The 12,566-nt window shown below is 45.0% G+C and overlaps 1 protein-coding gene across 4 annotated transcripts in view; it reads left to right on the top strand.

Annotated features, from left to right (window-relative positions):
* dysf (dysferlin, limb girdle muscular dystrophy 2B (autosomal recessive)) overlaps positions 1-12,566 on the top strand; it is a 32,511-nt gene that overhangs the window by 2,024 nt on the left and 17,921 nt on the right. For 2 of the 4 annotated variants that reach the window (XM_062065558.1, XM_062065559.1), the window contains exons 2-32: positions 2-57; positions 125-216; positions 281-386; positions 477-600; positions 680-936; positions 998-1,126; positions 1,191-1,253; positions 1,322-1,372; positions 1,433-1,463; positions 1,528-1,643; positions 1,813-1,939; positions 2,012-2,115; positions 2,192-2,260; positions 6,085-6,128; positions 6,208-6,290; positions 6,472-6,504; positions 6,605-6,720; positions 6,793-6,906; positions 6,975-7,152; positions 7,218-7,342; positions 7,408-7,514; positions 7,768-7,963; positions 8,054-8,200; positions 8,290-8,421; positions 8,479-8,645; positions 8,733-8,847; positions 8,934-9,039; positions 9,106-9,248; positions 9,301-9,474; positions 9,542-9,626; positions 9,698-9,775. In XM_062065558.1, coding sequence (XP_061921542.1) covers positions 2-57; positions 125-216; positions 281-386; positions 477-600; positions 680-936; positions 998-1,126; positions 1,191-1,253; positions 1,322-1,372; positions 1,433-1,463; positions 1,528-1,643; positions 1,813-1,939; positions 2,012-2,115; positions 2,192-2,260; positions 6,085-6,128; positions 6,208-6,290; positions 6,472-6,504; positions 6,605-6,720; positions 6,793-6,906; positions 6,975-7,152; positions 7,218-7,342; positions 7,408-7,514; positions 7,768-7,963; positions 8,054-8,200; positions 8,290-8,421; positions 8,479-8,645; positions 8,733-8,847; positions 8,934-9,039; positions 9,106-9,248; positions 9,301-9,474; positions 9,542-9,626; positions 9,698-9,775 — 3,468 coding nt within the window. The remainder of the gene's footprint in view (position 1; positions 58-124; positions 217-280; positions 387-476; positions 601-679; positions 937-997; positions 1,127-1,190; positions 1,254-1,321; positions 1,373-1,432; positions 1,464-1,527; positions 1,644-1,812; positions 1,940-2,011; positions 2,116-2,191; positions 2,261-6,084; positions 6,129-6,207; positions 6,291-6,471; positions 6,505-6,604; positions 6,721-6,792; positions 6,907-6,974; positions 7,153-7,217; positions 7,343-7,407; positions 7,515-7,767; positions 7,964-8,053; positions 8,201-8,289; positions 8,422-8,478; positions 8,646-8,732; positions 8,848-8,933; positions 9,040-9,105; positions 9,249-9,300; positions 9,475-9,541; positions 9,627-9,697; positions 9,776-12,566) is intronic. The other 2 variants (XM_062065560.1, XM_062065561.1) reach the window with 1 other exon arrangement.

Raw genomic sequence — 12,566 nt, 5'->3', positions numbered from 1 at the left:
GGCTCTAAGAAGAAGACCAAGGTCATCAAAAATAATGCCAATCCTGTTTGGAATGAGGTCCGCTCTCCACAATTTCCAAATCTTAGTCACTCTACATAACCTAAATGTCCACTTTGACCTTCAGGGGTTCGAATGGGACTTGAAGGGGGTCCCTTTGGACTCGGGGGCTGAGCTGCACTGTGTGGTCAAGGACCACGAGAAAATGGGGAGGAACAGGTAAGGTGAGCTCCAGTTAGCTTGAAGGTGTTCGCAGATGTTTTCCTAGGTTCTTCTTCTTCAGGTTTCTTGGTGAAAGTCGACTTTGTGTCAGAGACGTGCTAAGCTCTCCCAACATGGCGGCCTCCTTCACCGTCTCTCTGCTTGACACCAAGAGGAATAACACAGGGGTGAGAACTTTGTTATACATATACATGTATTCTTTCATTGCTTTCTCCTATGTAAAAGCTAAATGTTTTGTTTTGTTTTGCGTCCATCAGGCAACACTCACCTTGCAGGTGTCCTACATCCCTCCTCCAGGGTCAGCTCATGTCTTCCAGTCTCCGTGCCTGCCTGAGGTCCTGCCGCACAACAACCCAAATGTGGAGCTAGACACTGTCACAAGTAAAGTGTCTCTCACTGCTGCCCACTAGAGCGAATGCTACCAGCTATAAAAAGGCCCGTGTGACTTGCATCCATGCAGTGATCTCCCTGGACACTCTGGGCGAGGAAGACACAGAGAGCATGATCATGCTCGAGGTCCCTGAGGACCAAGGTGCGGATGACGGACGCTCCATGGTGGTGGTCGGCCCCCAAGGACCCCAAGGGCAGGAGTCGCCTGCTGCCCAGACCCCAAAACGTTCGCCGCCATACTACAACACTCATGGAGGGTTGAAGAAGAGGAGGAAGGGAGCCAGCAGTCAGGCCAAACCTCTTTCCAACAAGTCTCAGGACATTCAGGTAGACTAAAAGGTAGGAACGCCTTTCACTGGCTCGGGTTCATTCTGACCTTCCATCGCAGGTTCGTGTGCGAGTCATTGAGGCTCGACAGCTGCCGGGCATCAATGTCAAACCTGTTGTCAAGGTGACGGTGGCTGGACAGAGCAGGAGAACACGTATCCGCAAAGGCAACAACCCAGTCTTTGATGAGGTCAGTGAAGACATGATGAATTTCATCTTTTGCGCTGCAACACCCGTTGACTTCCTGTGTGCAGACTTTCTTCCTGAACTTCTTCGAGACGCCATCTGACTTGTTTGACGAAGCCATCATCATCATGGTGAGCGCAGCCTTCAATGTCCTTTTTTCACTGTGTCTCCTCTTTGACGCCCTGGTGTGGCCCGACAGGTGTGCGACTCGCGCTCCCTTAGGACAGACGCCATGATCGGACAGTTTAAGGTGAGCATTGAGAGTGAATTCAAAGCCTTTCAAAGACCTTAAGTACTTTTGTGTTGACAGCTTGACGTGGGCGCTGTCTACAACGAGCACCGTAAGTAACCGAGAGCACACTTCGTTCATACCCGTCCATTTGAGCTAAGCGTCTCGTTTGCTAGGACACTGCTACTTAAGAAAATGGCTGCTTCTCTGTGACCCTGACGACCTGTCTGCTGGGGTTAGAGGTTACCTGAAGGTCAGCCTCTTGGTGCTGGCCGCTGGAGACGAGCCACCGGTGAGAGACAGCTTGTCCTCTTCAAATCCATCCTAATAAGTGCATGTCCTTAAATATCAATGTTGCTTTAAATGTAGCAGCTGAAAGACAGCTTTGAGATCACCAAACACAAAAAGTTACTGAAATGATAGACATCCACCATGTTGATGATCATTTTATGGGTTTCTAGGCGGACAAGCGCGAGTGTGTGGAGGAGAAGGACGACATCGAAGGAAACCTGCTGCGACCAGCTGGTCTGTCCCTCAGAGGAGCGTCTTTTACCTTGAGGGTTTTCAGAGCTGAGGACCTTCCTCAGAGTGAGTAGGTCACATTTAGAAGCTGATGACAAGCTCCACTGATGTCCTCTTGGCTTTGTCTCCTGTCTGCAGTGGACGATGCCTTCATGGACGGCGTGAAGCAGATTTTTGGCTTTGACAGTAATAGGAAGAACTTGGTGGATCCCTTAGTGGAGATCCACTTTGCTGGCAAAACAGTGCGTTTGTCCAACTAGTGAAAAGATATTGTGTATTAAACTTCATTTTAATTGTCATCTGTTGGTCTTTATTTAGGTCTGCACCAAGGTTTTGGAGAAGAATGCCAATCCACAATGGCACCAGAGTCTCACAATGCCAATCAGGGTGAGCCATGCACTCACTTTTATTAAATTATGGATTTTTCCGGATTTACAAGCTTCACATGCCGCCAATAAATTTAGCCAATCTTCAGACCAATGAAACTGCCGAACGGGTCGCACTAGGCCAATTAAATTGTTCACATTAAATCAAACCACTCACACAATAATTCAAGCTGCCATTTAGCACGTTATGGACTCACCCTCATCTTGGAGAAAGACATGACAAAGCGCACACGACCCACTGAAAGTGATCGACAAAGCCATAAAAAAAGAAACACATCTGCCGCAAGGAACAGAAATCCACCACAAACACAAGCCCAGAGGCAACCTGCCTATAGACAAAAGTGACAGCGAAAAGAGGCCAAAAAAAAGTAACGCAAAGTCCCCTCAACTCTGACTCTGTGACCTCAGAAAGTGGCACCAGCGCGCAGGAGGAGGAGGAGGACTGTAAGCGTGTTACAGGATTGTCATTTGTTGAATTTGTGAATGTGCACAAGCGCCTCTGTAATATTTCATTTTTCTATGTGTACACTGCCGTGTAATAGACCTGTGTGGCCAATGGGAGGGTTGCATATGATGTCACATCCGTTTTTCTTCTTGGTGGCTTAATTCACACGATGGTCAAGCGGCTTGAGCGTAGCATTAAAACAAGTGAGAGTGAGTGTAGAGTTTGAACAGAAAATGCCATATTACTGTTCTGTTCTTGGGTGTTCCAGTTGTTCAAATAGAGAGATAGGAAAGAGCTTTCATGGAGTCCTAAAGAAATGGTTCATAAAGGCAATAAAGTCACGGAAAAAACTAAAGTGCGTCGAAAGAAATGGCTCTTAAAAATATCACTTTCATCATCTTGTGGAATACAATCGAACTATGCTTGTGTCTGCAGCAATCACTTTGTAAAATGTTTGTTTGAACATTTGATTTGTTTGAGTACCTTATTGTGATGCAATTAAGTTGATTCTGTACTGTATTAGTAGTGTTTGAGGGCAGAACTAAACGTAAAGAAAAGGACAAGAGATCGCATTAGGTTGTGTTCTTTTGTGGTTGCTATGCCTAAATATAAACCACGAAGACCTGGTTGTGCAAATAAACTAATGTTATGTCCTAGTAGTAAATATTTTCTTTCTCAATTTTCATAACAGAAACTTAAAGCTACTTTGTTGTTGTGCAGGAAAGCCAAGTGGGTTCAACACGGGTGACCACATTATAGCATCTCTGGTGATATATGTTAGTATCAAGAAAATACCCTTAATATTATTAATAAATGAGATGAATACATCTCTTGTAGGCTCAACAGCATATACTATATCTTGATATCGCTGGTAAAAATTTATGCTGAACATCAGAGACAGCTAAATAATGAGACAAAATATACTTCACATCATAAAAACAACTGCATGAATGAATTGACATGAATTGTAAATGAGACTAAGCAAAAATCAACTGTAAACAAACATCCTTTTTCTTATTAGCATCACGATCGCAGGAGCACGGCACTTATGTCAATCAAATACGTTGCTTACTAACTTTGTCTTTCACCAAATAATGTTTAATATTTGGACCCCTCAGGTGTAAATACATGTGCCTTCAATCTTTTCGTCTGTAAATACGGTAAGTGTCAAGTGAAGTGAGGTAGCAGTAACCTCTTGGTGATGATAAATGGTTTAAATCTTTTTATAAAAATCACTCCATTCCATTTAAAATGTTTTTTTTTTTTTTTTTTGCAAATATTTTTATTGAATTTTACAGTTAAAATCACATTTAACAGTCATACTTTGCTCACACAAAGCCTTCATACAATCACACATCCACTCATACACACTCACATGCACACTTGTGTTTATGTTTTCAATAATCGCTTTTATATTTGCCTCTAAACATTTCAAAATACGTCTAAATGTGCACTGATTAAGGTAAATAAGCCTAATGGGGTTTAGGACATCGCCTAATACCTGGACTCCCCGGGATGTGCCTCTCGGTCACGTGATTGCAACCCACCTATATATCTACAAAATAAAATTGGTTAAAAAATTAGGTGGCTGCGGCTTATAACCAGATGTGCTCTATAGCCCGAAAATTACGGTACTTTTACTACTATTACTGATACTATCACGAGTCACTACTGTTGCTATTACTACTACTCTCCCTAGTATTACTACTACAATTACTACACTCAACCAAAATATAAACACTTTTGTTTTTGCTCCCATATTTCATGAGTGGAACTCAAAGATGTAAAACTTTAACTATATACACAAAATACCCATTCCTCTCAAATATTGGTCACAAATCTGTCTAAATCTGTGTTAGTGAGCATTTCTTCTTTGCCAAGATAATCCATCCCACCTCACAGGTGTTGCATATCAAGATGCCTATTAAACAGCATGATTATTGCACAGGTGAAAGGACCATTTCAGAGTGACCACAATAAAAGGCCACTCTGAAATGTGCATTTTTATCACACAGCACAATGCCACAGATGTCACAAGTTTTGAGGGAGTGTGCAGTTGGCATGATGACTGCAGGAATGTCCACCAGAGCTGTTGCCAGTGAATTGAATGTTCATTTCTCTACAATCAGCCATCTCCAAAGGCGTTTCAGAGAATTTGGCAGTACATCCAACCAGCCTTACAGCCACAGGCCATGCAACCACCCCAGCCCAGGACCTCCAAATCCAACAGGTGCACATCCATGATCATCTCAGACCATCCACCCAGACAGCTGCTGCAACAATTGGTTTGCATAACCAAATAATTTCTGCGCAAACCTTGAGAAATCGTCTGAGGGAAGCTCATCTGCATGCTTGTTGTCCTCATCGAGGTCCCGACCTGACTGCGGTCCGTCGTCGTAACCAATTTGAGTGGGCAAATGCTCACATTTGATGGTGTCTGGCACGTTGAAGAGACGTTCTCTTCACGTATGAATCCCGGTTTTTACTGTTCAGGGCAGATGGCAGACAGCGTGTGTGGCGTCGTGTGGGAGAGCGGTTTGCTGATGTCAACGTTGTCAATTGCATGGCCCACGGTGGGGGTGTGGTTATGGTATGGGCAGGCGTATGTTATGGACAACGAACACGAGTGCATTTTATTGATGGCATTTTGAATGCACAGAGATACCGTGACAAGATCCTGACGCTCATTGTTGTGCCATTCACCCGAGACCATCACCTCATGCAGCATGACAATGCATGGCCCCATGTTGCAAGGATCTGTATACAATTCCTGGAATCTGAAAACATGGCAGTTCTTGCATGGCCAGCTAACTCACCGGACATGTCACCCATTGAGCATGTTTGGGATGCTTTGGATCGGCGTATACGACAGCATGTTCCAGTTCCTGCCAATATCCAGCAACTTTGCACAGCCATTGAAGAGGAGTTGAACAACATTCCACAGGCCACAATCAACAACCTGATCAACCCTATGCAAAGGAGATGTGTTGCACTGTTAGGCAAATGGTGGTCACACTAGATAGTGACTGCTTTTCTGACCCCTCAGACCACCAACAAAGCAAAACTGCACATTTCAGAGTGGCCTTTTAGTGGGCAGCCAAAGGCACACCTGTGCAATAATCATGCTGTTCAATCAGCATCTTGATATGCCACACCTGTAAGGTGGGATGGATAATCTTGGCAAAAAGAAGTGCTCACTAACACAGGTTTAGACAGATTTGTGAACAATATTTGAGAAGAATGTAATTTGTGTATATGGTAAACGTTTTAGATATTTGAGTTCAACTCATGAAAAATGGGAGCAGAAACAAAAGTGTTGTGTTTATATTTGTGTTCAGTATAGTTTATGTACTTAACAGTTAGTCTGCTCTTCCTTCCAGTTTCCGTCGATGTGTGAGAAGATGAGGATCAGAATTCTTGACTGGTTGACACTTTACTTGTCATTTGTTCTCAAAATGAAAATAGGATCAAACATTGACTTTTACCTCATGTTCTCCTGACAGGGACCGAGCCAGTCACAACGATGTAATCGGCACAACTCACCTTTGTATGTCCAAGATCTCAGCCCCTGGTGGAGAGCTAGAGGGTGAGTGTGGATATTAAAGGACACATCTTGACTTACAACTGCCTTCTTTCTAACAGTCAGCAGGGGGTTCATTTCCACACCCTTCCTTGGCTACGCCTACTGCACTAACATATTTTGAGTTGTGATACATCTGCTTCCTTTCTGTCTTACCTTTACCTGTCCTTCCTGTCCATACATTCAGATGACTTGACTCCCTGCAACATCCAATCTGGCAGTACGTCCTTTGTCGTTTCACTTTTCTCTTTCTTCATCACCAATGTATGTCATGAAGTTTTCTATTTAGTCATCTCAAACTGTCACCTCTCTGCTCACAGTGGATGACACTCTTGGGTTCCTGCCCACATTCGGTCCGTGTTTTGTCAACTTGTACGGAAGTCCCAGAGAGTTTAGCACGTTCAATGACCCATATGAAGCCCTCAACCTGGGAAAAGTAAATCAACATGGCCACAGGGAACATGTTGGGATGAAATAACGTGTGACGCTGCTTCCTTCCGCTTCCCAGGGGGAGGGCGTGGCTTACCGAGGTCGTGTTTTACTGGAACTGACTACAAAGCTGGTGGACAAGCCGGAGCCTAAAACGGAAGACATCGTGTCAGATGATCTGCTGGTGGCTGAGGTGAGGGAGGAGAAGACTTCTCACACTTCCAAAACCAACCTGAAGGGTCCCCTCTCTTCACCCAATAGAAGTTCCTCAGGAAGAGAAAATATTGTCTCTTTGTGGCATTCTACTCGGCGACGCTCCTCCAAGATGTCGACGACGCCATCCAGTTTGAGGTCAGCATTGGCAACTACGGCAATAAATTTGACTACAGCTGCCTCCCTCTGGCCTCAACCACACAGTTCAGCAGGGCCGTGTTTGACGGTGGGTCACCTTTTGTGTCATCTTTTGTGTCCTTGAAGCTGCTGCGTCATCATTGTGTCTTCCAGGTTGTCAATACTATTACCTCCCATGGGGAAATGTGAAGCCGGTGGTGGTCCTATCTTCGGCGTGGGAAGACATCGCTCCACGGATTGAGGCCCTCAATATGCTGCTGGCTATCCTCCACAGACTTGTGAGGTTACATCACAGGACATCATGTGTTTGACACTTGTTTGACACATGTCTGTGTGTGCCCAGGAGGCCAATCTGCAGCGGGTGGAGCTGGAAGTAAAAGCAGGAAGCGACATGTACGTGCTGGAGGAGAGGGTAATGGAGATGCTAGATCAGGTGATCACAGACTGCAGGTAGGCTATCAAGAGGTCGGACAAAACAAATAAACACATACCGGTACATAAATTAAATGATACATAAATAGATACAAATAAATTATACTTAAATTAAATAAAAAACGCTTGGCTTGCTGTCTTTACACCAGACAGAGGTGTCAGCAAGCAATCCTGTTCTTGTGATCAGAAAATCTGCCCAAAATTCCAAAATTACACATCTGCTCCCTTCAGGTGGTGTTCATATTGTGTTTACTTTGTTGTGTCTCTCCAGTCAGGAGCTACCGTCTCTCCAGGACTGGCCGTGTGCCACCCCTCTGGACCGCTCACTGCGACACATTCGCACTCTGCACCTGCAGCAAATCGTGGCGGCGGCACTGGCCTTCAAACACGGGCCAGCCACGGAGCTTTCAGCCGTCATGGAGCAGGCGGAGGACTGGAGCAGCCGACTGAGGAACTTAGCTGAGGAGGTGTGTCAGAAAAAATGTCAGCAAAAACAAACATTTGTTTTCGTTATACAGAACAATCCTTTCCAACTCATGTTTACGTGTGTCGTCCAGCCTCAGAACAGTTTCCCTGACATCGTGATATGGATGCTGCAGGGCGAGCGAAGGGTGGCGTACCATCGCGTCCCGGCACACAGTGTCCTCTTCTCTGAGCGCCACTGTGGCAAACACTGTGGACAGCTGCAGACTGTCTTTCTCAAAGTGGGACCACACACTCTCTGACAAACATCCACCACTTCTTCTCCAAAAGCATTAATTAGCTGATGCGTGGTGTCTGTTGCTTTGCGTAGTATCCACAAGGGAGCTCCGGGGAGGCCAAGCTTCCCGGTCAGCTCAGGATCAAAGTGTGGTTCGGACTGGCTGCAGACAACAAACACTTCAACCAGTGCACTGAAGGAAAACTGTCTGTGTTTACAGAAACGGTAGGACTCTGGCATCATCACGTTAGTCTTCTTCTTCTAAAACTTTTCTCTCTCTAGTATGAGAACCAGACCCGTCTTGCTCTTGTGGGCAGCTGGGGAACTGCAGGTCTCACCTGCCCTAAGTTCAGCGACGTGACGGGAAAGGTGAAACTGCCCAAGGAGAGTTTCAAACCCTCTCCTGGCTGGACCTGGGCCGGAGACTGGTACATCAGCCCAGAGAGGACGTAAGTCATCACGCTTGAAAAAAAACAAACAAACAAAAAAAAACTTTAGTAATACTTTGCGTAAAAAACTGATTTCCTTGACAACAGACTGTTGTTTGATGTGGACGCCGGTCACATGACATTCACAGAGGAAGTTTTTGAAAACCAGATGAGGTTACCTGGTGGCCAATGGATTGGCATGCCTGAAGGATACACTGATGTGGTGTGTGTTGCCCACTTTGCTGTCTATCACAGTCACTATGTCAGTCACACCTCAGTCTGTCTAAAAGCTCCTTGTGTGCAAGGCAGAATGGCGAAAAGGCAGTGCCAAAAGACGAAGTGGAATGCCCCCCGGGTTGGGTGTGGGAGGAGCCTGAGTGGAGTGAAGATCTCAACAGGGGCGTAGATGATCAAGGTTAGTCATTAAGCAGTCTAATAGTCGAAAAATATGTTCTTTACTCGTCTTTGCATGTGTGTACAGGCTGGGAATACGGCAACACCATCCCACCAGACCGCCGGCCCAAGTCGTGGGTCCCTGCAGAGAAGATGTATCACACCAACCGAAGGAGGCGATGGATACGCTTGAGAAAGCGTGACCAGAAAAAGATGGATGCTCTCAGAAAGGTAACTAAAAAGGGTCAGTTTTAGTAGTTGCACTTACTTTTGTGCCCTACAGCAACATCCAGATGAGGCGGAGAGGGAGGGCTGGGAGTACGCTTCACTGTTCGGCTGGAAGTTCCACCTGAAGCCGAGGAAGACGGACAGCTTCCGCCGGCGCAGGTGGCGGTACCGCATGGAACCCCTAGAGAAGACAGGACCGGCGGCCATCTTTGCACTGGAGTGCTCATTGGTAAGACCACCAGAGTGAACCGACCAAAGTGTTTCTTTTAACCCTGTCGGACGTCTTCCCCCTACAGAGCAGCATAGAAGACAAACATGACGACAAGTTCGTCACCACCACGTTTGGCGTCAACAGACCTACAATTTCCTGTTTCTTTGAGCGTGAGTGTCTTTGTTTATTTCGTTCTTCTTCCTCTTCTGCTGTATGTCTCAGGATCTTGTGTGTTTTTTAGATGGGACCCGCTACCACCTGCGCTGCTATTTGTACCAAGCTAGACAACTGCTGGCTATGGACAAGGACAGCTTCTCTGGTATGTTGTCTTTGACCTGATTTTGCAAAAAACAGCTTACACTTGAGTCATCACTTCTCGCAAGAAACCAATGAACACACCTGATGGATGTTTGTGCCTTTACCGACAGAATGGAGTTTGGTTGTGTGTCACATGCCACACTTGTTTAATCACAATTAGGGCCAATCTACTAAGATCCAAATAACAAGTGCTAAATAGCGTTTGCAAACTATAAAATTAAATATGCTGTTTGTGAGTTTGTTGAGGGTGATTTACTTAGACTGGGTGCACAATTGATAACAAGTGCAAAAGTGGTTCAGACCGCCCTGTTTTAATGAGAATTTTGCGTGTACTATACTGGATATCCGGTCATATTGGTTTATCTCTCCCAACCTTATATAAAACCGATGTGCATGCATACAAACATACAGTATTACCAGTACAGGTTTCTCATCTTTCACGCCAGTGTGGAATCAGTGAACAGGAATGCACATATATATATGTGCATGTATAACTATGGTATCTACCTCTCTGCACCTGCAGACTTCTCCCTCCTTCAGTGGAGGCATATGAGGTTTGCACGAGAGGCATGTGGCCCCAGCTGCTGAGATGGAAAAGAGGAGTGCAAGACAGTGCTGATAGAGACAATCCACATTCATGACATCAAATGTTCCAACAGTACCACCTGTGCTGTTTTGTTATGTTGCGGAATAGGCAGCAGACAAATACCACCTTTTCTGGGCGATATAGAAGTGCAATCTAGACAACATCATCTTTCTTTAACACACCAAAGGTGCACTTTGGGAGGTCCGGTTTTGTGATGGTGCATCTGGAATGATCCAGGAGCAAGAAAATGCCTATATAAGACTTGTTTTTCTATAACATATATAAAAAATTAACACTATTAAAGCAATACAAGAAGACACCAAAACAAATCAACTAAATGTGTTTTAATCAGCCCTTTAAGTCATACACAAGCTATACAATTATGAAATTATATTTCTGAATAGACAATATGTCTAATATTTTTATTTCTGACAGCCCATATATCTTGACACGCACACGGATGGAGGATCCTCTCTCCATTGTCTGTCTTTGGAGAGCAATCGCCTCACAGCAATTTGTGCGTAATTGTGCCGGTTTGCACGTACTGTGTAGACGTGCTAAATATTGCTGCAAAACAGCAGCCGGAGAACAGTTTTAGCCTTGACAAGTCACATTGCGAGCCCAACACTATTATTTTTGCATCTCTTCCTCCCAATATTGTGGCCGTTCTGATAATCATCATATATTATGCATATACATGAAGACAGATACGCTAAATGGATTATGCTCTGTATTTTTTTAATTTATTAGGACACAATCCCCTGTGCGCGAGCTTTATAGATCAGCTTTGCGTATTCGGTCAAGTTTGCACATGTTTTAATATACACAAACCTGTAATAGATCAGGCCCTTAGTATTTTGAGTGCACAACTGCCCTCACACCAAGTATGGTCAAATTCAATACACTGTCACTATGCGGATGTTGCACTCAAAAATGATGACTGGTAGTGACTGACACCCACAATCATCGCCATCTTGGCGACGTAGCACAAGATGAGGGCCTAAATTAAATATTTCACAGTAATTGGTCAAAGCGGGACTCTAAATAGTGACTTTTATTTGCTAGTAGCAGCTAAGCAAACATCCACACAGACAGGAAGTATCACTATTACTATCTCACACACATCAGGCATGCTGGGAAACACATGCACATTTTCCCAACACACTACCTTGTACTTCCTGCTGAGGGCGCCACATCCACAGGAAAGAACCGTTAAAAAAGATAATGAAGCTGCAGGAAAAGGAACTTATGGTTATTTTACAGGATAGAACAAGTTTTACTATCAAGTTATTGAATGGAGTAAATCAGAACCACTGTGACATCAAGCTTTTAAAATTCTAAACGTCAGTTCGCATTGTGGCATAAGTCTTTATATACAGTGATACTGCACAGCAAATTTTGTCATCATCCTTAAGTTTAGGGATAGGATCGTGATGAGATGACTGTGAAAGGTAATGCTTTTGTAGCAACACACATGGTGCACCGCCATCTCAAGTCAAATACTTTAGACTTCATTATCACCGATTCATAAAATGTTACTGACGGGTAAATGAGATGTTTTTGCGGGGAAAAAGCATCCATCCATCCATCCATTTTCTTCGCTTATCCGACGTCAGGTCACGGGGGCAGCAGCCTAAGCAGAGAAGCCCAGATTTCTCTCTCCCCAGCTACTTGATCCAGGGGGATTCCGAGGCGTTCCCAAGCCAGCTGGGAGACATAGTTTCTCCACCGTGTCCTGGGTCTTCCCCGTGGTTTCCTACCGGTGGGAGGTGTTGGGGGACATTCTGACCAGATGCCCGAACCACCTCATCTGGCTTCTCTCGATGTGGAGGAGTAGCAGATTTACTCTGAGCTCCTCCCGAAAGACAGATCTTCTCACCCTATCTCTAAGGGAGAGCCCCGCCACCCGACGCAGGAAACACATTTTGGCCGCTTGTACCCGTTATCCTGTCTTTTCCGTCATAACCCTAAGCTCATGATCATAGGTGAGGATAGGGACGTAGATCGACCGATAGATTGAGAGCTTTGCCTTTCGGCTTAGCTCCTTCTTCACCACGACGGACTGATTCAGCGTCCTCATTACTGCAGACGCTGCACTGATCTGCCTGTTGATCTCACAATCCACTCTTCCCTTCCTTGTGAAAACTGACAAGGTACTTGAACTCCTCCACAAACCGGAGATGGCACTCTACCTTTTTGGGGACGA

The sequence above is a fragment of the Entelurus aequoreus genome, linkage group LG12 (genome assembly GCF_033978785.1).
Source record: "Entelurus aequoreus isolate RoL-2023_Sb linkage group LG12, RoL_Eaeq_v1.1, whole genome shotgun sequence".
Lineage (NCBI taxonomy): Eukaryota > Metazoa > Chordata > Actinopteri > Syngnathiformes > Syngnathidae > Entelurus > Entelurus aequoreus.
Note: the sequence above shows the minus strand (reverse complement) of the source record. Positions and strands in the feature narration are given on the sequence as shown.